The sequence below is a fragment of the Halichoeres trimaculatus genome, unplaced genomic scaffold (assembly GCF_033239565.1).
Source record: "Halichoeres trimaculatus isolate MK-OKI-2021-1 unplaced genomic scaffold, fHalTri1.1 fHalTri1_scaffold_16, whole genome shotgun sequence".
Classification (NCBI taxonomy): domain Eukaryota; kingdom Metazoa; phylum Chordata; class Actinopteri; order Labriformes; family Labridae; genus Halichoeres; species Halichoeres trimaculatus.
The window spans coordinates 32,248,046-32,271,500 of NW_027437194.1; the positions used below are offsets into that span (position 1 = coordinate 32,248,046).

Here is a 23,455-nt window from a genome sequence, read left to right on the forward strand (position 1 = left end):
AATACTCATTCACAACAAGTGGTGAAGGGTTGCTTTGAATTCAGGCACTTCAGTTTTTTGGTTCATTATTTTGGAGTTCTCAACCCTGTTGTGGGCCTGGGGGGGTCTGTGGCTGAGCAGTATCTTCATCATGATCCATTTGGTGAAAGGAAACAGCCTCATGAGGCCACAGCACAGGGCATCTGCTCTGTCTCCTAACAGTGGCTGAGTCTGTGGCTGTTATGGAGGGAGGATGATTAGGACACTGTGATCAGAAGCACTCTTCAAATCAGACTGTGCTCAGGTTCCAGGATCAGTGGCCCTATCCCCAGACTGACATACCTACAGTGGAATGCAGCATTGATGGCAGCCATTAATCCCACAGAAAGCCAACACTTGAGGTACAAGTACTTGATCTGTGTGCTGGTGGCTGAATTTTAGTGTGATTTTCATCAGCAGCTCTGAGACACACAGGAAACTGACACATTTGGTCGAGATAATGTGTGGTTTTCCTCCAGTTCTCTTCTGTCTGTTAGCAACGAAGCTGTTACAGCTTTGTTTTGTTTTTTTTCTGTTTGCTCACAGACAGGACTACTGGAGCATGGAGTGGTCGCATGGGCCAATCAGGTCTGGCGTCAGCTTGGAAAGGCTGGGCTGATCTCTGCTGGGTTTCATGTGATCTAATAAGATAAGATAAGATAAGATAAGATAAGTCATACTTTATTAATCCCCGGAGGGAAATTCAAGATTCAAGAAATTCAAGAAAAATTCTGTGGCCAAAGTTTGTCTGTGTGTGGATTTTGTTGAACTCTCAGTGTAAAGACTTTATGTCTGCAGACAAGGACTGTGTGGAGTTGTGTTTGTTGATTTTAGAACCTGGTTTGAATAATACAACCTAGTCCTGTGGCTCCTGTTTTACAGGAGCCCTCTTTGGTGGTAAAAACTTATCAGAGGCTTTTCACATGGGAGGGTAACACACAAGGACAGGAAGTAAACAAAACCAGACCCACCACGGGCTAGAGCCACATAATGAAGCAGACAACCCTGCAGGTATCCTCAGGAACTAGCTCTGTGAATCCATCACTACAGATCCACAGCATGTGGTCCACAGTGTGTCCAGAGGATCACAGCGTCAGACGTTGGCCGGATCTGTCTGCCTGTGAACAGAACAGAAAAGGATTCATTGCAGGTTAAACTCTTCACTCTTTTTTTCAGGCTCGTAGCGTGTCAGCTGCTGGTGCGTGTTTCTTTAAAGCAGCCTTTGGGAAGTCAGCTTTGCCTGTCTCTGAAATACTTTGTGACACCACTGTGACAGCTTTCAGACGGACATTGTCTGAAGTGTTTTGTTAACTTGGTGGCTGTCATTTCTCTTGTCACATTTCCACTTCGGCACTTACTGCACTGCATCTCCACAGCTCGCAGCAAATGTCAGCTATGACAAACACAACAATGCGTGACATTCAGACCCAAACTGGATACTGGCACAGCCTCTGTCACACCAGGGAGAAGAGTTCAGTCAGTAACATCAGCAATATTGCTTCTGAGCTCTCATATGTACGGACCACTGGCTGCCCAACAGGAACATATGATCACCTGCGTCACCTGACCTCAGCACTCCTGTCAATCAACCATTTATTGAAGAAACCAGGAAAGAAGAGACATGAAGTGCCCGCCTCACAAGCCTGAGCCCTGAAGACTTTTATTTAGTTAGTTTAAAATAAAAAAACAAGTAAGAAATCAGTGTATGTGAACTTGCCCACAAATGTTCTGGTAATGAGTCAAGCACCCAAAACATCAGGGCTCATTGTGCATGTGTGGATTGATAAAATAAAAACATCTTTCTGATCAAATCTGAGTTTCAGGAAAACTAATACTTTGAGTTATGCTAACTTAAACAGTAACTAAAGTTAAATCTACTCAGAAATCATCATTTTCAACACTGAAAACTCAGACATTTATGACAATTTGAACTTTGGGGTTTACAGTGTGTGTTAGTCCCCAGTGTCACATCATATAGGCACTCACAGCTTTTTAAAAGAACCTTAGGGTCTTTTTCAAACTGCCCCCTACACACCCTCCCTACCCACCACCCCTCTGTTTGTGCGTCCTCGCGGAGGGTCCGCCACATTAAGGGTCATCTGCGGGGAGGGGTAGTGGGCTATAAAACCCTCCACAAGCGAGTCTGTACAGATGCCAACTCACTGAAAATGTGCAGTGCCAAATTGTGTCCGGTGTCAGCCATGGAGGAAGCAACATACAAATGTAAGTTCCACTCATATGTGCCAGCACAAACACTGTTAAACTAATACAAATATTTAATGATTGTCATGCAGATGTTCACAACTTTAGATGTACATGTCATTGATTAAGGCCTGCCTTGCATTTGTTCAGACAGTTCGTGTTTGAGTGTTTTATATTTACAGGGACTGCCACAAAAACAAAAGAATTCATTCAAGTGAGAGTGAAACATCAAAAAACTCTTCAATAAAAAAAAAAAAAAAATGCAGCCATAGAAGTGTGGGAGTAACTTTCTTTTGTCTTTTCTATGTTTTATTTTCTTTTTGTCTTTGCATATCTGTTTCTGCCTCAGAGAGGGAAGTTTCTGTCCCAAAGCTGTATTTATACTCTACACCCTGATGAAGTGAACTTCATTCAGCTGCGTGTGTGACTCCGTGGCAGAGTGCACTCCCTCATGGAGGGGGAGTGTGTAGGGGGCAGTTTGAAAAAGGCCCTTATTTTCTTGTGCAGAAGTGATGCTACACACTGAATCTTTCAGGGATATGTATGTATACATATTAACATCTGTTAGCTAACATGTTGAAAAAGAAATGCTTTTCATGCTTAAACATATTTACTTTCACTTTTTCATATGGTAACACTGAAATAAGAAAGACACCCAAAGACTAAAACTTGGGGACAGTGGAAAAACTCCATATCCTAACCCAAGAAAAGTGTGGTTTACACACACAATCCAAAACACTGCTAGAAGAATCCAAAAGTGTGAGGCAAAGGTCAGAAACAAAAAGAATTAACAGGCACCACGGACTCTGGACATCTTGGTGTCCCTGCTGCATGACTCTAGTGACTGCACATCCCTTCACTGACCGTACACCTGCCAGTGGGTGTAACCCTTTCTACATCAGGGTTACCCACTCGCCCTAATCTGCCCCACTACATCCTGAGATTATACCCTTGGCCTGACTCTACATGTGTCCAAATACTGGATCAGTCCAGGATCATCCATGTGGACCTACAAATCCAATGCAGAGTCAGGTTTGATCCCCTGGATACAGCCGTATATGTCAGCTAGATTAAAGTGGGAGCAGTGTGTGCATGTGTTTGTCCTCCCTCCTGTTGAACTGGCTGTGCCTCCATTCAGATGGCTGCCACGGGATCAAGCTGCTGTCTGCCTCAACATGACCTCATTTCCTCAGCTCATCTACAGCAGCAGGAGCAACTTCCTGAAATCCAGCATCAGGGCACATGAAATCTGGGAGTTTGTAGGGTCAGCTTTTGCTGTTTGGAAAACAGAGAGGGAAAACAACATGACATATATTTCATATTTGTGTTAATCTGAAATCCCATGCTGACTCTTTAAATCCCCGACACAACTGTCCGTGCAGATAGCCAACATGTAGGCCAGCAGATTGCTGCTGTTCTCCAGTTTACACTCTGGGTCCTGGCCCAGCTCTGCTCGGTGAGGGGGGTCAGGCTGAAGGTGGTGCGCTTTAGACCAGGGTGGTTATTTCACCGTCACACCCCTCAGTGTCATCATCCTGTTTGCTCGCTTTTAAGTACACAGTTGCCACGCACACACACACACACACACACACACACACACACACACACACACACACACACACACACACACACACACACACACACACACACACACACACACACACACACACACACACACAGTTCTGTGCCTGTTTCTTCACTCAGAGAATCATTTATTCTTTGTCGTCTTTCTGGTTGACTGCCTTGACTTGTTGGGATAAGCTGAAGTGGAGCTCAGCGCAGTGAGATAATGAGAACTTTGACATCAGAAGAAGAACACTGCTTGTTGCTCTGAGCTATAGGCTTTGATAAATCTGACTTGTTTTGGGCCTCACTGCCTGTCTCATTCTCCCCCTCTCCGTCAAATGATAATGCTCCCATTAAAATTCTTATGAATGTTTGTGTTTGGGTGAGTCCTGGCTGAAAACCAAAGCTGTGCTTCATATCTGTGCTGGTGTTCTTACTGCATGTTTAGCCTTTTTCCCTACAGAATTATTTTAAGAGAAACCTTTTTCTAGTTCTTCTCCAAAAAGATTTGGTAAAATTTGGATAACTGGACTAGTGTATAGACGTTAATCATGTTTCTCAGTGGCAGGAGGCGGGGCCTGATGGAGCTTGTCAGTCAGTGTCAGGCTTGTAAACTACCGTGGTTGGCAGCGGTGCTCTCTTTGGATGAGAGATCAGCGTAGCTATGAGAAGATGTGAGATGTCACAGAGATGGTGAGATGCTGCAGGTGGAGAAGTTCAGGAAGCTCACACTCGAACAGAGAAAGAGTGGAATGATGGTGAGAAAGACGACAGAGGGCATGGAGAAGGTCAAGGATAGAGCTTCTGAGATGAGTGCTGCTAAAAAAGTGTTTTTTTTGTTGTTTTGGATCAAAAACAGGAAAAGACATGAGAGAGGACAGTCTGCCTTTCTTCTGGTATTATCTATGTTAACATAAAACTCTGTACAAATTTATAGAGAAGACAAAGCTTTACTTATAAAACTGCAACCACGTTCCATATCAAAGTTTGTCTCCTTTGACATGTCCCAAGCTTCTCTGGAAACCACAGCCGTTCATTCCTCAGAGCTCCTGAAGTCTGATCGCTCTTCATCTGTGGTGTGAGTGCAGCCAGCTCACATTTTCAACCTCCACTCATCTGACCTCTCTGCTGACAGTTATTCTTTCTTTTCTATTTGAAGGTTTGTTCCCAGACCTCAGGTCCAAGCTCAACACATCAGTCATCTGACTGCTCCTCTTTAATTAAAGAGAGTTGAAAGAGGTGTTAGATTAAAATAAGCTGCCTCTGATGTGCCAGCATCACTTTATATTTACTGAGTTGGCAGAAAATAATTCCGCATATTTCTTTTACCCTCACCTGTTTAACTGCTCATTAAGACAAATATCTGATCGGCCAGTCATGTGGCAGCAGCTCAATGCATGCCTTCATGTAGACATGGTGGAGACGAGATGCTGAGTGATCTCACAGGTCAGAGGAAGAAGACCAGACTGTTTGGAGGTGTTAGAGAGGAAGCAGGAGCTGACACGAAATCACGTGTTCCAACCAAGAACAATCTCTGTATGCCAACCCTGAAGCAGATGGACTAAAGCAGCAGAAGACCATCTGAGCCAGGAACAGGGAACTGAGGCTACAGCCCACATGGGCTCACCAAATCTGGGCCATAGAAGACTGAAAAATCATGCCTGGTTTGATTAGTCTGCATTTCTGCTCCACAGTCAGACGGTCCGCTCAGGATTAACAACATGTATTGTTGCTGACCCTGCCCCTCCCTTTGTGAGCACAGTGTACCCATCTTCTGATGGCTACTTCCAGCAGGAGAACACTTCATGTCACAAAGCTCAGATCATCTCAAACTGCTTTCTTCAACATGACCATGAGTTCCAGATCTCAGTCCAGCAGAGCTCCTTTGAGATGAGGGTGAACAGAGATCCTCATCATGGATGTTCATCCACAGATCTGCAGCAGCTGAGTGAAGCTGTCAGGATAATATGGAGGAAACCCTCTGAGGAAGGTTTCAGCAGCTGGATGATCTATGACACCAAGGGTTAAGACAGATCTGAAGACAAAGAGGGTCCAACCTGGAACTATCAAGGTGTACAGAACAATGTGTTGGTGTGTGTGAGTATAGCCATCTAATTGAATGTGTCCCATTCTTGATATCAGTCAGATAGCACCCCCACCCTGCTGAATAGCTCTCAGTAATATCTGCTAAAGGTTAAAATGATCAACCATGAAGAGGTTTCCTCTTTGTACAGGTAGTCCACACATAAATAAGCCTTTACAGCTCAGACGCTCTCTGCCACAATTCACAATCTGGGTCTGATCAGAAGGAGCTCGACCTGTGGAGGATGGAAGAAGAGGATGACGGCAGGTGATGTTTTCAAAAAGAGAAACTGACTCCTCAAAGACATGCAAGGATTCAGTTTAACAATTCACAAGGGCACAGTGAAGGAGCCTCATTTATCACAGCAGTTTCCTGCAGCCTCAGAGGAAAACAGAGGTCATGGAGGAAGCTTGGGTGATGATAGCCTACTTGAATATGTGCTTTTTAAAAAATAACACTTCACTGATCTGTGGGAAAGGTTTCCATATCTTCTTTGTGATCTGGTAAAGTACCACACATTGAAGCTTGCACAGACGTGGAATTTGTTGGCACAGCTCGCAGTGAGATCAGTGATGTTTCTCTTTGTAACACTCTGCTTTAACATCATTCATCCACCGTGCATGAAGTGAAGGAGTTCTTAGACTATAAAAGAAAGAATGATCATGGTTTGTAACTTTTGACTGAGCAGCAGCCTCATTTGTTTATGAACTATTGAGACTGTTGGAAGGCCAATAACCTCACGTGCTGGACTTTTCACTTCATGCTGGCTTACGAAATACATATTTCTGTTAGCTTTAAGAAACAACTGTCTCTCTTTTCTGCTGGTGAACACTGCAAACTGTAAGAATCCCACACTGTCTGTCACTGTGTGTTTTTTCAGGCCTTGTGGATGAAAACCGTTGGTTTCGTTCTGTTCCTCTGAAGCTCTCTGCTTTTGTTTTTCATACACTGAACTGAACAATGCTGCCATATTGATCTCTGTGTGTGCACATCATTTCATCACAAAGACACCTTTCACATTCAAACCTCCATCATTCTCTTCCTAATAACAAAGGATCGTCATCTCTTCAGCTCCCTTACAGAACAATCCATGGCCTTAGAGATGTGGATAGAAACCCACTGTGGGAAGAGTCAGGATGCTATGTGGGAAAACAGAACTTAATGGTGTGAAACTCTTTTGAAACCAACATTTGATAAAGGTCATGTACTGATGTTCTATTTTTTAAACAAATCTGCTTCTTTAAGATTTATGCCAGGAACATGTTACAAAAAAGTAAGGACAGAGACGTGTTGACTAAAGTGTTGCTTCATTTCTTCCTAAAAACAAAACAAACAAAAAAAACTGTAAACTTAGGGAATCAGATTCTGGAGTTTTGGGAGTGAAATCAGGGTCAGTTTCTGCCTTGTTTAGGATTTCAACAGCTCAACAGCAGGGTCAGACATTCCAAGCAAATGCTGAAGTCTTTTCACTGACAGACACGCCCCCATATAGAATATCCCTCTCTGATTGGACGCTGCAGCAGCTCAGACTTCTCTACATGAAACTTCACAAACACAACAGGTTTTAATGAGGGAAGAGATGAGCTGAAAACAGGCACTAAAGATCATTCAGAAACTGATCATAAATCTGGTAATAAAGTGTTTGTTGTGAGTTTAAAGCACAAAACACTGAACACAACCATCATCAAATCAATACAACAGAGGATTAATACAGAAAACTGAAATCTAATAAATAATATCTTCCTGAGACACAATAAGCTTGGTTATATTAATAAGTTTCGGAGTTCACATCAGATGGGCTCTCGATAAAGGCTAAATAATTCATAAATTATCTCACAATTACACATTTTACCTGTGAAGTGATCCATGAGCTTCTAAACAGCACACAGAATAAACAGAGAGCAGGTTTTCTTCATGGTAACGTTTTTGTTTAACAGGTTAAAGGATCAGACAAAGCTCTGTTACTGTTTGTGTTTGATCAGAGTTATTACAGCGCACATGTGCAGACACACAAACAGCTGTTAGAGCTGACTGACAGATGATCCAGAGGTGATCAGCTGATGCTGTCATCACTGAAACACGTCGCTTCATGTGACGCTCTGGAGGAGAGGATGTCCCATTGCTCTAAAAACAAATCTCCTCCGTTCCTCTCTCCTCTCTTCATTTCCTCTGTCATGTCTCTCTCCAACATCTCTGGTTGGAAGGACTAAGACACACGAGAACAATGCAAGTGGAGGAAGGAAGGATGGATCTTTTTTGCTTTGCGACACACCCCTGGTCCCAGTTCACCTGAAGAGGGAACAACTTTCTGCCAACGGTGTCTGAGATGGAGGCAGCTGTAGCTCTCTTTTCCTAACATGCTATGCCTATTAATGACATTACATGGTATCGTGTTGGAGCGCTGTGACCCATCTACAAAGCACTGAGTAACTATACAGGACAAGCTAATATTCTTGTTTTGAGCTTGTCATTGCACTATTTTCCCCAAAAAAGTTAATTTGAACAATTTACAAACCATTTCTTTAACTTTCTCTGTAACATTTTATACAGCACCAAGACTCTTCTGGATCTGGGCTTGTCTTTCACGTCTGATGAGAGAGAAGGATGGAGAACCACTGACAGTAACCTGATCGTTTTACACACACAAAGGAGAGTGAGCAACAGTGCATTATTCCCCCATCCCCTCGAACTGAAACTTATCCTGTTGTGGAGTGTGGATTCATGGAGGGAGGCAGATCATCTGTGACAGACCAAGTCAAAGGAAGAAAAGTGAGACCAGAGGCTAAGACGGTCACATCCACTCTCCATCTGTGTGTTGGGCTTGTCTTCAGTTAGCAGCGGTACCACGCACAAGCTGTTCAAGCTACCTCTGATAATGAGAAGAAGGGCATCAGGAAATTAGCCCTCTCTTTCTCCCTGTCTTTGGTCTGTATGCACTCAGCCCTAAAATCTCTCCACAGACAAACAATCTTCCACAAAGTGACCCAGAGCAGCTCTGCGTTACACCGCCCTTATCCACCCAACCTGCTCCATCCTGCTTCAGCTGCCTGTGGTTATCATCTCATCTGGTCTTACTATGGGGAGAAATAACCCTGGTGGTGCTGGAGACCTGATCAGAGAGAGGCTGAAGCTGGGATTCTGTGTAAGCAGAGGGTTTTTATGTTAATCTCTGGATTTAGCAGCAGGTGCTGGGGGGGTTTCATCAAGCCTGATTTCTCTGGTTACTGTCAGTAAATCTGGGATGTTGATGGGAGGGTGTGCTGCGTCTGAAAGAAGAACTATATCTCAGAGCCACACCTCAGCCTATGTAGTAACTACACTGAAGGAACTCCGCTTTGATCATGTTACCCTGATCCGTCCGTTAATCTCTGGCTCCATGTCTCCTTTCAGTGGAGAACAGGACCCTAAGGCACTTCGACTCCTACACCTATGGCAAAGGATTAGGACTGAATTGTGGAAAAACTCTTAAAATTTGATTGGGGACACATATTTGACCATGAGTTGAGTTTTTTGTCCACCTACCAATCAAGCGATAGGTCATCAGGGGTGTTTGGGCTTTGAGCGGCTGGAAAGGTTTTCATGAGGGTAGTTAACAGAAGTTTGGAGTATGTACTGCCTTGTTGTTTCACCATCACTCCATCTGCTTCTATCTCTGTAGGAGTGTTCCTGTGATGTGGGAACTGAGGGGGGTTCTTTGTTCCTGAGCTGATATCAGAGCGCTTGTTCTCACTTTCATGTGTCCCCAGTAGCAGCCAGCTCTGTGCAGTGTGTGAGCTGATATCAGATAGACACAGATCATGGGATGTGTTTGTGATGGCTGATGATGAGCTCCTGGATGATTGACCATGATCACCTGGCAGATAAATTTGTTTCTTGAAGACTAACCTTTTATTAGAGTATTTTAACAAATCATTGAAATATCCTTTTCAACCGCACAACTCTGCACTGCGACTTATAAGCTTATATCTTGCAACCTGTTTTAACCTTCTTTTAGTGATTTTATTTTGTTTTATTGTATCTTATTTTTTAACTGCTTTTTAATTGAATTCTACTTGTTTTTGAATGTGTTTTCTCGGTAAAGCACTTTAAATTGCCTTGCTGAAATATACTAAATAAATAAACTTGCCTTAACTTGCCTTGCTGTGAGTTTGCACCTGATTGAGACTGAGATGAGCTGTGACAGCTCCATGCTGTGCAGTGCAGAGCTACAGCCTGTGGTGTCAGCCTGACTAAACCCAGTTCAGTCCATGAATCTGATGATAGAGACATGACCAACATGCTCAGCAGAGGAACTGATTTACTTTATTCTGAGAATGTGAAAGAAAAGATGTGGAAAGAAGAGGAACCTGCAAACAAACATCTCCCTGTTTTAATCTCTGAGTTAGTTACCAGTCTAAAAATGAGTCAGATTTAACTCTTTAAATCCCACCCCTCCTCCATTAATGAATCAATAATGATCCAGTCCACAGCCGTTTTCATGCCAACATAAACAGCCATGTCTTCACACGGCTTGACTGAACTCCTAAAATACAGTCTATTTTTCACTTGTTGTCTTAAGATTATTAAACTGCATAACTAAAATAGTCAGTGTAAAAAAAATATATATAAATGTATTATTTTCACATGCAACTCAAATTCTTTCCATGTTAGTATTTGATCAGCTGTTTTCAGACGCAGGTTGAAATCATTTTACTTCTGAGAATGAGTAACCACAAAGCAGATTGTTAAGTAAGGAAAAATAAAGCCAAAAGCACCCTGACAAGGGTGAGGACTAGGGCTGCGCATCGATAACTGGTTCTAATTTGGAACCGGGTCCGCAGTTAACCAATTCCTTGAAATTGCTAGTAAAACTCCATTTCGGTTCCCCTATCGATTCCTCCCGGGGTGTGCTAACACAGCAAATGAACGCACCCCACGAGCAATGCACGGTGACGTCGTTCCATGTGCTTTTTGTTGTTGCTGCTAGACCTCTCAGTTGAAGAGATGTTGCAGCTCGCGCTAAACGGTCCAAGGTGTGGCTATATTTCACCAAAAAAAAGACGATGCGGGAATTAGGCTTGTAGTTCTCGAGACCAGTCTTGGTCTCCAGACCACTTTTTCGTGGTCTCTGTCTTGTCACGGCCTCGACAGTCTTTAGTCTCGGGGTCTCCCGTTCTCGATGGGTCTCGGACTGACATGGTCTGTCTTGGAGGGATTAGAAGCCAACAATATGTCCAGGCACACTGCTGGCTTTATAGAGCACAACTTTCTACAATGGCTTTTATTATTTTTACGCGCCCTTTGGGTATTTTGTGACAAATGTTTGCGCTCATCCTGTTTGTGACTGCGGAGAGGCAGACGGGACGCAGATGGGCGATCCACATCAATTTAACTGGAGAGAGAGAGAGACAGAGACGCGTTGCATGCTTGGGGAGCTGTTTGACTCTTACCTGGGGAAAGTAAAGTCCCATTTTGGGTTGTAACTCCCTCTAATCCACGAGTTGAACCCTCTGTTCAGCGTAAATCTATCTTTTGATGAGCGAAGCAACATATTGACCTGCAGAGAGATTTGCGCTGACATGCAGGGGTGTGTCCAGATATTTTAGAATGGGGTGCCCCAACCAGGGCACTCGCTATGTATGTATTAAAAATACAGGATTGAAAGGATACAGCTTTAACTAATTAACATGATTAACATAAATGAATAAGTAAATAAATGATTATAATAATAATAATAATAATAACAATAATAACTATCATTGAAACAAAAGAAAAAATATAAATAAAGGGACCTTTTTTACTATATCTGTAATCACATAGTTCTTATTTTTCCGTAGTGAGAATTGACAAGAGAATTGAGAAGGAACTGGATCGATAGGCAGGGATTGATAAGGCATTGGAATCGTTAAAACTTTATCAATACACAGCCCTAGTGAGGACAGATCCTGGAAACATATTGAGAGTGTGTACTGGGAACAGGACTGCACAGGCAGGACTCAGGAGTCATGCAGAGAGTTCAAAAGTCTGTCAAATTCAATGCAAAGTTCACCTTCTGAAAGCTAATCAAACAGTCACAGGGATTCTGAGATGTCAGGAAGAGACAGTCATGCTAGCAGAGGTCAAATAATACAGGGGCAGGAGTCTGGACTGCTGACAAATCCCTCCTTTTCCACCAGTGTTTGTTCTAGTGCTTGTTCTGGTTCTAGTGCTGAGTTGGTTCTAGTTACGTTCTTTCCAAGAACTGGAAAGAATAGCTAAGTAATAAAATGTCAGTACATCACTCCATACGTTACCTCTCCAGGGTGGATGTGTCGGCTGCAGATGGCAATAAAGGTGGCACGCAGAGCGCTTACAAGAAGGCAGAGATTAGTTTTACATTACTTGTTTCAGCTGGTGTATAAAGGACTTGAAGGCTGTACTTGAGAGAAAGTACAGATATGTCACTTGAAATTTACTCCTGTAAAAGTGAAAGTAACCCACCAAAAGATCACTTGATTGAAAGTCTTAAAGTAGCTCAAATTACAAGTACTTAAGTATCAAAAGTATGAAAGTATAAAAGTACAATGGATGTCTCCTCTGTATTCCTTTCAGTCGCCGTCTGTAGCAGCTCTTCTTCTGTGTAGCTACTCCGATTCATACAGGTATCTTTTCGGTTCCAAAGTGAATGGAACTTCATCGTTGCTGTCATAGTCACTCATTTTGAATTTCCTACGCTGCCTCAAAATCCTTAGAGTACAAACAAAAGAATTACGATACTTGATCAAACTTACACGAGGCTACAACCGGCGCCCGAAGCATGGCTCGTTTACTTTCCCTACAGCTGAAAGGAGGAGGGGGGACGGAGCGCACTAGCGCTGCGCGGAAGGATACATGACCAGTTAGTTAGGTCCGGATAAATGTTTATATTTCCGAAGACTTAATGCACTTAAAAAATATTTTATGTATCGTACTCTTAAACTGTGGTATTACTTTTTGATTTTAGTTCTTGTAGGCAGAGAAAATAGCCTTTAAATTTGGTACGGTATTTCCCTGTTAGCGCCCATTTCCTCGTCACCATCGATTACAGTCTGTGTCTTACTGAGGAGACTACTTTCTACTGTATTTAATGTTCTTAGTGGTCACATAGAGCTCATACAACCCCACTTCAAAAAAACTGAACTTTCCCTTTAATCAGGCACTGGCCTGAAACTAGCACCAGGAGCAGTTGGGTGGAAAAGGGGTAAAAGAGTCTTAGACTGGGCTGAGTGAGGTTAATGGGACACAGGTGGAGCTCATCTGGGGGCTCATGGGAGTGGACACACAGGGGCAGGAAGTCAGTTGACCTGGATTGAGACTTAAATTAAAAGGGAGAACTCAGACAGGAAAAGGAGGAGATGAAAACACCTTGACCATGAGTTTGTTATTTTAAAGTGATCCAGGAGCAAGCTTGGAATCTTTTGAGAACAAGATCATGTCTTTGGCTCATTTGCTGTGGTTAGGCAGACTCTAAGGCTGTGCAGTGGCACGGTGGGTCTGCACGGTCAAAACTGTGGACACATTGAAAAAGGCTCTTTTAGTTCGTTATCAATCCTTAAAGAACTCCTTTACTTCATATATGATCAGGATCAGTTCAGAGCTGTTTACCTGGGGAGTTAATGAGTGAAGTCCATGAGTTTGTTGTTAGACTGAGAGCAAAGAAGAAAACAAGCTTATGTCAGCAATAAAGAGGAAGGCAGTGCTGTGTGGAACTCAGGTGGTCAGTGAGTGCCTGATCTGTGTCTGTGGATAATTAACATGGTCCACAGTCTGAGCTGGACCTGCTGCTGGCTTTGTGGTGATTATTGCACAGTGACTCTGGAACAGGAGGGTGCATTGATATCTGTGCTCTCCTCCTTGTTGTTGTCTGTCTCTCACATCGGCTGCTGTTACCTCTGCCGTCAGGAGCAGAGTCCAGCACAGGTCCAGCTATCAGTGCCTCAGCAGGCTGGATCAGATCAAAGCAGATTGTGTGATCGCTGAAGACGTATTGACTGAGCGCTCCTACAGTCTGCTGCATGCTTTGTCTCCCTGTCTTCTCTTCTTCCTTCACTGTCTGTAGTTCAGAACAATCCCAGCTGCACAACGAGAACAGCCTGTCATTGTTGTGATGAAGAGAAACCCTCCTTGTCTTCGTCTTCCACAGAATGGACAGTGTTCCTCTCACACTCTCTCTGTTGCTGACATGATGGAAAAAGAAGACCGCGAGGCCGATCCTGTATTTCTGCTAATTTTATGTGACAGGGAGAAGGAGGTGAAGGAGGAGGTTGGGGAGTAGAAGGGGTAGGAGAGCTACTTTGTCAGTTTTGTTCAGCAGCTACTTTCATTCTTGTATTTGTTCAGAATAAGAGAGTTTCTACAAAAGTTTTTCTGGGACCTCTTAAAGCATGTCCATATCTCACGTTCCTCTGACATGTTTGTCTGTTTGATTGATTTTTTACTTGTTTTTTTGTTTGTTTGTTTTTTTGGTTGGTTGGTTGGTTGGTTGGGATGTACCAATACTGATTGGTGGTATTGGTTACTGGTGTATTGTCACCCCTCAAACCTGGATCAGTATCGGTGGGAAGAGATCCATAATGCCAATCCAACTTCATTCTTATTTTTCTTTTTTTTTAACCAGCCCTCTTTGCTACTTGATTTAAAGTGTTTCCTCTGATGCACTTGCTTTTTTGTTTGCAGAATTACCAGGCAGCAGGGTATAAAAGTTTACATTTGAAAAGAACTTATGTACATTGTGAAGTATTGTTTTGAAGGAAAACTGTTGAATATTTTATACGTAGTTTAAATAAGTATCAACTTCAGTAATTCCATATACTCATTTTTTTTTTTTTTTTTATTTACTTTAACCCCAGTCTTATCCCACAGAAGGGCGTGCAGGTTATTATTTAACACTGGTATCAGATTGGTATCAGATCGGTATCAGTATTGGTCGATACCCAAAGCCCAGGTATCAGTACAGGTAGCAGAACCAAAAAAGTTGGATCAGTGAATCCTTATTTGTTTCTTTGTTGTTTGCTTTGTTGGTTAGTTGGTTGGTTGGTTTGTTAATTGGTTGGTTGGTTGGTTGGTTGATTTAAGAAAGGGGAAATCAGACAGAGGTCTTGAGTTCTCCTGCAGCAGTTGGACCTGATCTTTGAATGTTTCTGCTGATAGCACTGCTTTCATGCGTTTCTTCTCTCATATATCTGTTTCAGGGTGAAGCTGAAGGATGGTGTGGCGTTCCTTGGAGCCAGAGCCAGTAACCCTGTGGTATGGACAGTGAGTCAGGATGTCAGAAGTGAAGGCCACAGGATCGTCACGCTCCACTGTCGGAGGAAGGAGAACAGTTACAGTCAAAGGTACGTCTGAGTCCTTTAAGAACAGATGCATGGACAAGATGAGCTTTGAACTTCCTGTTGGACAAACAACAGAGCTGGTTCCTTTTACTGAAAATGACTGCGAATAGGATTCAGCATCTGAATCTGAACTGATCACTCATTGGCACTGCCATCAGCAGGGCTGTGGATGAAATGAGTTATATATATATATATATATATATATATATATATATATATATGTGTGTGTGTGTGTGTGTGTGTGTGTGTGTGTGTGTGTGCGTATGTGTGTGTGTGTGTGTGTGTGTGTGTGTGTGTGTGGGCCCACTGATCCTCCCCTTTATGTACTAACATGTATCCGTCCTTTTCAAACCACATTACTGTCACTGCTCACATACATCATGTGTCCTTTGCATTGGCACTGCAGTTAACCAATACATCCACCAGGAGGGAAAGCCCAGAGTCAAATTTTATGACAAGAGCAAACTCAAAAACAAACATGGCGTCTGTGGAGGATGGGTTGCTAATGTGGTAATCTAACCTCCTCCCAGCTGTTTGTTGCATCTGTTTATCCTGATGTCAAGGTGAAGTAACATACAGATGTTTGAATTTCCTCACCAACCTTCAGAGTTTTTCTTCAAAATGTTCCTCCATTGTTATTTCTCCTTCATGTCTCTCTAGAGCTACGTATCAGGAAGTAGCAGCGCTGCCCCCCTCTGTGGTGCTGCTCCGTTTGGCCTGTATCTGTGAGCTTTATGGAAATGTGCAGAAATTAACTGAACTCAGAGCACGGACAGAAGGCTCTGTATCCACATCTGTATTTAATGTTGAGCACAAATGGGCGTTTATTGGTAAAAGTAAGTTACCGCATTTATAAATTAAAGAATGCAGACTGCAGTCAGGCTTCCTGTTCATCCACTGGTTTCTCCATCTCTTCTGCTGGGTTTGTTTCTCATCCAGACTACCCATGTTATTTTCTTTTTAGGCAGACTTCTGTGTGAGACCAAGATAAACAGTGGTACACCCAGGATGTCTCTAAAGTGGACTCACCTGGACTCCACTGCTGCTTGCACTGACCCTTTCAGTGTCTTTATCTGATCCACATTCAGCCAGCTCCAGTCCTGACTTGTTGGGGTTATCTGATCTGATGGAGCCCTCCCTTTTTCACTGTCCCTTAGCTTGGTCTGTGGGGACAGTAAGTCTGCCATCAATGTGGTTTCTCAAAGGTTTGGGTCCCTGTTTTCTTCAGAACAGTGAGAGCTTGCTGTTGGCTTTTTCCTGATTTCCCTTGTTCGTTTTAAACCTCATGTTGTCATTTTGAACTCTTTGTATTCAAATATGCTTATCACCTGAAGTGCAAATACCAGCAGCAACACATCAGCTCCCCATAGAGCTCCGTCCCAGGACTGTTTCTTTTTGTTTGTTTCTGTGCTCGTCCTTGATGTCAGGGTGATGGTGACAGTGAAAAATGAGGAATCTTCTGTCATCTCCATGGATCTCGCTCACAGACCTGCTCTAAATCCTGAAGGGGTTTGTTTATGCTACATCTCTGAGCAGGATGAAGGCCAACCCTGAAGTATTAGGATTTTAATGACACACCTGCAGTGACCTTTATCTTCCAGGTCACTGTATGTTAAACTGAGTCTCTACAGAAAATCAGTGACTAAAAACACGGTTTGTGCTTGACTGACTTCTATCTGAGGGAGTCTCAGTCAGAGAGGCTTTTGTTGGATCCAGAGAGAATCCATTAGTAGTCACAATCTTTTTGACCATGACTTTTGGATAGAGAAGGACCCAGGTATTTTCCAGTCTCTAACAGAACGGATCAGTGAGGCTGATTTAGAGGTCACTGAGACTGAGACTTGTTTGAGTTACTCTGAAATTCTCTAAAAATATTTTCTACATTTAGGACAACATTCTTTTTGACATTCTTTTCCTGTCCTCAGTAAGACGTTCAAGCTCGAGTAGTAGTGAAACTCTACTGCTGCTGCCCTGTGTGCAGATTTACCTTCACTCAAATAAAGTGTAAAAGACTTTCATGAGCCAGATCAGGAAGAGAGGTGGATGTGGAGCCAAGGAGTTTGAAATGGCATGTGTCCTAAAACCCTGAATCCGTCCCAAAGTCAATTGAAGCCCACTTTACAGAGCATTAAAGCAGCATCAGTGCCAGAAGCTGAAAGATTAACAGGGAGCAGGAAGCGTGTCTGCTGGCTCCAAGCAGGAAGTGAAACATTACTGCCCATAGAGTGACTGTGAGGTGACAGAGTGACTCAGCCTGGCTCAACCCCAACAGCCAATCAGAGTAGGCTATAGACTGAAAAAGCTGGAGTCAGTGAAATGATGGAGCCTCGGGTGCTATCGTGTTGGCATGAAGTACTGCAGCAAAACCACCTCCAACAGGAACTGGATATCCTCCTCAGCCCCTCAGCCACAGTTTAGTGTGTGTGTGTGTGTGTGTGTGTGTGTGTGTGTGTGTGTGTGTGTGTGTGTGTGTGTGTGTGTGTGTGTGTGTGTGTGTGTGTGTACAGTACTGCTCTCTGCTCACTTTCCTAAAGAAAAGAACCGAGGCACCAAGAAGAGTCAGAGTGGAAAGAGCACAGACACAGCCAGCATCCTTGAAAGCATCACATCCAGGTGGTGCCGTGGTGGAAAACAGATCCATGCTGCAGAGCTGCTGTGTCCCAAATCAGCCAAAGATGCTCAGAGTTTAAAGAATAAAGAAAGCACAGAGACCGTGAGGAGAAGAGACTTTTGGTTGTGTGGATGTGAGGAGTATCTGGACTGTGGCCGGGCCTAACTGTGTGGCCTGTCTGTATTAAGACTATGCTCGGCACTAGAGACCTTTTGGCCTCTGATCACCAACGGAAATCATGTTCACGTGGGTCATAAAATTCAACAGAAACACTCTGGATTCTCAAAAATTAAAGACATTCACAGTGTGTCTCAAGTTTCTGTCCATGAGAGATGGACAGATTGACAGACTGAAAATATCACCCCATCATTCAGAGCTCCTCACGGCACAGGAGCATAAAAACCATGAAAAGACATGTTTATAGACTGATCTGACAGAAAACCATTTGAACTGCTTCATGAACTTCTAAGGAAAGAAAGCTTCAGCTCACAACTTTATGGCTGAACAAGAAATACACTGACATGAGAACTTCTAGTTTACCGAGCCTGAGCTTCAGTCTAACTGCTGTGTGTTACAGAAAGCAGATAAACCAGGAGCAGACGTGTTCATGGAATAAAGAGTAACAGAATAACTCACTGCCTTTATTTTTCTCTTTTAACATTGGCTCAGTCTAGTGTGCACTAGTGAATACACACTGACAAGAAACGCACACACCAAAACAAACAAAGATGTAAACAAATAAAAGCCTCAGGCATCTCTTTCTCATCAAAGCCTGCAAGATCATGAAACATGTCATCACGTTCAGTCTGTGAGCTGCTGCTGAGAGGACTCCTGCTGTGAGACAGAGAGAGACTGACAGGACAGACTCACAACACCTACACAGAGACAGAGACATGCTCCTACATAATGATGCAAGCCTGCATCATTACACACATGCACAAGTTGTTAGAGCTCCATGTAGAAGTAACACTTAAATCTGAGTGACAGCACAACACAGCAGCAGCAGCAGCAGCAGCAGCACAGATGGGTTACCTTAAAGCCAGCTCTGTGTGCTTTAGAGTCAGGGTTTCATCATGTTTAAGCTTAATGCAAACATTGTTAAATGAGTTTTAGGGTCAACATTCAAACAGATTCTGCTGATGCTTGAGTGAGAAAAGTCTTAGGTAAAGTGCTCTAGTGATAAAGATTGAAACCCAAACCGTTCTCCAAAGCTGAAGAAAACACGTTTTAGAAAGAAATACACTACCAGCTGGGCTGTGAGCTGAGAGAGCTGACCTGAGTTTCTGAAGGTTGTCCTGTGACAAACATGAAGCAAGCATCAATAAGAGGAATGGACATACGCACAAAAAAAGATCAACTTTTTTTTTTTTTTTACTGCCATTACTATTGAAGATACAAAAGTAGCTGCATTCTTCAATTTGACAATGAAAGAGCTTAAGCCACAATAATTACATGTTAAAAGTTTCAGTTTTGTGAGAAAAATACCTTAAAAACTGTCAGAGGGATTGCCATGAATTTTAGAAAGCACTACAAACTCATATACATTTAAACTTTTCATGAAGTGGTTTCTCTTTTCATTTGAAAACATGACATATATATTATTGTTGTTGCATGCATTTGCTGGTATAAGCTATAGTCAGTAACGTGCGGTGAAGTCCATGACGAGGGAGGCAGGCACTCAGCTTAAGTTGAAACTTCTATATGTGTGTGTTAAATATACAGTGCACTGCTCACATTTGCTAATACAAACTGTTACTGGCCAGCCCTGCCCCTTTAACGCGGTGACAGTCTGTGCTGTGTGTGTGTGTGTATGTGCGCTCGTGTGACATGACAGCAGAAGGAGAGACGGTCTGAGTGCACGCCGGTGTGTGTGGTGCGGGAGTACATTATTTTGGTCTTTGTCTCCTCAATAAATGTGCAGTTGTGCACAAGGTGCACCTTTTTTTAGTCTTTTCCTTCACTTTGGCCCGGACTCCTAGACACCGGTTACCAGCAACGAGCCAAGTTAATAAATGTTAATCAGCTTGGTTCAGAGACAGACTGAAGTCCCAGAGTTAACATGACGAAATGCCAATTAAAACCTGAAACATACGTTCACCTGCATTTCAACAGGATTTACATCACAGGAGAAAGAGCACAATATGAACAAAAATAACCTGTATCTCAACAACACAAGAACACAGGCCAGGCACCTCCGATATACTCTATTAAACGTCTGCACTAACAAACTATTGCGAGACCTCAAAGAGGGTGCGGCATTACAACCTGCGGAGGCAGAGAAGCACTGTGCCTCATCCATGCCCACGTTAATCAGTGTGAGACCTTAGTAGGCATGCACGGACCTGCAAAACGTTGTGATTTCAAGTAAACGGTCTGAGTCTCTGCCTCTGACGCACATTACAAGCATGAAGCCAGCGCGAAACGCTGTCCATCCCCTCTGTTAGCCTCCCTCTTATTGACAAATCAGCAATTTCCTTTTTTTAATTTTTAATTATGACAAATTGTATACGAACTGAAAAAAATATATATAAAAAAATTATTCTTATAAAAACATTTTTTTTTTCTTGTTAGCCTAGGGGAGGCACTGCCTCCCCTGCCTCCCCTGACCGCACACCACTTGCTAAAGTACTCCTACAGTTACACATGATGTCGTTCCAGGTGTAAATGTGTCAGATTGTAAAGCAGAACTCAAAGTTAGCCATTAAAGCTCACATTGGTTTAGATGGATCAGAACAGAGTGTTTGATTAAGCACTGACAGCTGTACAGCAGACCCATTCAAATGATGGTAGTTTGGTTCAGTAAACATGTGTGTATTATTCAGGTGAACTGCATGCTGGGAGTGGTTAGGAGATGCACTCGCGGACAGAACAATGCTGAGTGAAGATTGAATGAGAAAGGAGGTCAATATTCAGTCCTCTTCAGTTCAGGGGGTCAGGTCAGGGGGTCTAAAACTGTTCTCTCTGATTGGACCGAGCTGGATTCAAACAGCCAATGAACTCATCCAATCAATGATGGAGCCAGCAAGACCAGTGGGACTACTTTACAAGACCAGTTACACCACAGGTCCCTCCATCCCAGTCTGAGTCCAATGGAGGAACTGTGTGTGTGTGTGTGTGTGTGTGTGTGTGTGTGTGTGTGTGTGTGTGTGTGTGTGTGTGTGTGTGTGTGTGTGTGTGTATGTGTGTGTGTGTGTGTGTGTGTGTGTGTGTGTGTGTGTGTGAGTATGTTTGTTTGTGTGTGTGTGTGTGTGTGTGTGTGTGTGTGTGTGTGTGTGTGTGTGTGTGTGTGTGTGTGTGTGTGTGTGTGTGTGTGTGTGTGAGTATGTTTGTTTGTGTGTGTGTGTGTGTGTGTGTGTGTGTGTGTGTGTGTGTGTGTGTGTGTGTGTGTGTGTGTGTGTGTGTGTGTGTGTATGTTTGTGTGTGTCAGTGGGTTTTAGCACTTCAGGACTAGTATGTCCCTTATGCAAATTCAATAAGGTCAATAGTATTGATCCAGCCACAGATCCCTCCTTTCAATCAATCATTGGAGCTTCTGTTTTAGTTGAAGCATGGCTCTGAGAGGACAGCTTTCTCAGATGCATCAGTACCCTACAGAAGAGAAGGAGAGGAGGTCTGGATGGATTCTTAGAGGTGTTTCATGTAAGTTGAAATGAGTGTCTTACAATGAAGGAGCTTTGATCAAATGGAGCTCAGGGGATTGACTGAAAACACCTCCTCCTCCTCCTCTTCCTCTATATCTCTATATTTCCCTCTATCACAACAACTCAGATTATGAAATTCACATTTTGTGGTTTTAAACCTGAATGTAACAGCTGAGAATCCTCTACTGATCCCTCTGAGACTGTGAATCTGTATCTGTGGTTCACCCAGGTTACACCAAAGACCTGGCTACAGGACATCAGTAAAAAACAAACAGGCTGTCTTCATTTAGGTCTCAGTGAGTTCTTAGAGGACCCATTTATCAACTATCTCCACTAAATGATCAGATATTATTTTTAGGAATGGAGCATATCAGAAGCAGATGAAATCAAGCTGCCGTCTCGCTGCAGCAGATCATTCAGACCTTTATCAGCTTGCCAGCTTTCAGAGCCAGCTCTGGTGGACAGCTGCCCACAGTGGGGTTGGAGGTTGTCCATGGAGCCTCCTGCTGCTGATAAGGCAAGTCTGTTGTCCCTGAAACCCTGAGCTTAGACCCTCTGATCCACTTTATCTTCTAACAAACCGTCCTCTGAACCCTTGGCCCTGACACCACAGAGGTCTCTTTCACATGTGCTTTATATTTTAGATGCTATTGTGCCAAAAACACAGACCCTTGCTGATAACTGAGACACATTTTAGATCATGGCTGGAAAATCAATCTCAGAGTTCAATGTGGAAAAAAGAGTGAGAAGAAGACCAACATCAGAGAGAGACAGACAGAACTGATGTGGAAGTAAAGTTTCTGTGATTCTCTCTCCAGCGATGGGAGCTGGAGGAGGGAAAGGTTGTGTTTACTCAACAGAGTAATGAGAGGAGGGAGCAGAAGTACAGGACCAGTCCAGTGGGGGTCATGAGGGGCGGCAGTCTTATTAACCCTGTCCACAAACACCAATTATACAGAGACAGGAAGAAGTGTGTGTGGGGATCTCTGGTTTCATGTTGGCTGTGAGTGTAACCCACAACCACCACCTCAGGGTGATTAGAGATAAACATGGGAAGGCTTGCAGGGAACGCACTGACACATGATCTCAAGAACACATGAACTCATGAACACGTGGAGGAGGGAGGCTGTCATGGCAAAGGGAAGCATGGGATGAGGGGCTGTAAGGTTTGAAATGCCCTGAGCCGTCAGGAACCAAAGGGACTCAGGGTTAAAGCAAGTTAACACACTTTTCGAGGGCCCGTGGGCTGAGATGATGGGAAAAGAGAGGTAGAATTGATTTTTTTTTTCTTTTTTTTGGGGGGGGGGGGGCTTTGAGAAGTGAGATGAACGGGAGGGAGGGTTATATACATATGTATATATATTGGGGGGATGAGGTAAAATTGAACCATCATGATACACTGAGGACGCTTGTTTCATTAGAAATGACAAACAAAGTAAATGAAGGTGGGGATATGAGATAATGAATGAAATCATGAATAAAATGTGTTTCTGATTTTTTTTTTGTTTTGTGCAGCAAACTAATCTGTAGGCAGGACAAACAGCCACAGCGTGAACCTCAGTACCTCAGTAATGATGCAAACAGTGTTCCAGGAATAATCACAGTGCACCCTCTACCACTCAATACCAATGAGAGTCAGGGTCCAGCAGAGCTCTGCCCCACACACTCACTTCATTTACATGAAACCCAGAAACCCAGAGGGCTCGTTACATTAGCCCACAGCTAGCAATGATTCATCAGCAACCATAACTGTGCTGCCATTTTGAAACAAAAAAAAAAAGAAAAGAAAAAGGAACTCTTGAGTCAGCATTTCCAGTGTCCCCCAACAGACACAGGGCTTTTCATTGGTCTGTTCAGATACCTAACAAAGTGATTCAGTCTGAAGCCGACATGACAGGGACATCTCAATCCAGCACCTCATCATGTCTGTGTGTGTGTGTGTGTGTGTGTGTGTGTGTGTGTGTGTGTGTGTGTGTGTGTGTGTGTGTGTGTGTGTGTGTGTGTG

General features: G+C 43.3%; 1 protein-coding gene across 1 annotated transcript in view; it reads left to right on the top strand.

Moving 5' to 3' along the window:
• The window catches only part of LOC141805679 (transmembrane protein 132C-like), a 125,602-nt gene that overhangs the window by 71,105 nt on the left and 31,042 nt on the right, over nt 1-23,455 (top strand). Inside the window, exon 4 of the mRNA XM_074690844.1 lies at nt 15,058-15,201. Coding sequence (XP_074546945.1) covers nt 15,058-15,201 — 144 coding nt within the window. The remainder of the gene's footprint in view (nt 1-15,057; nt 15,202-23,455) is intronic.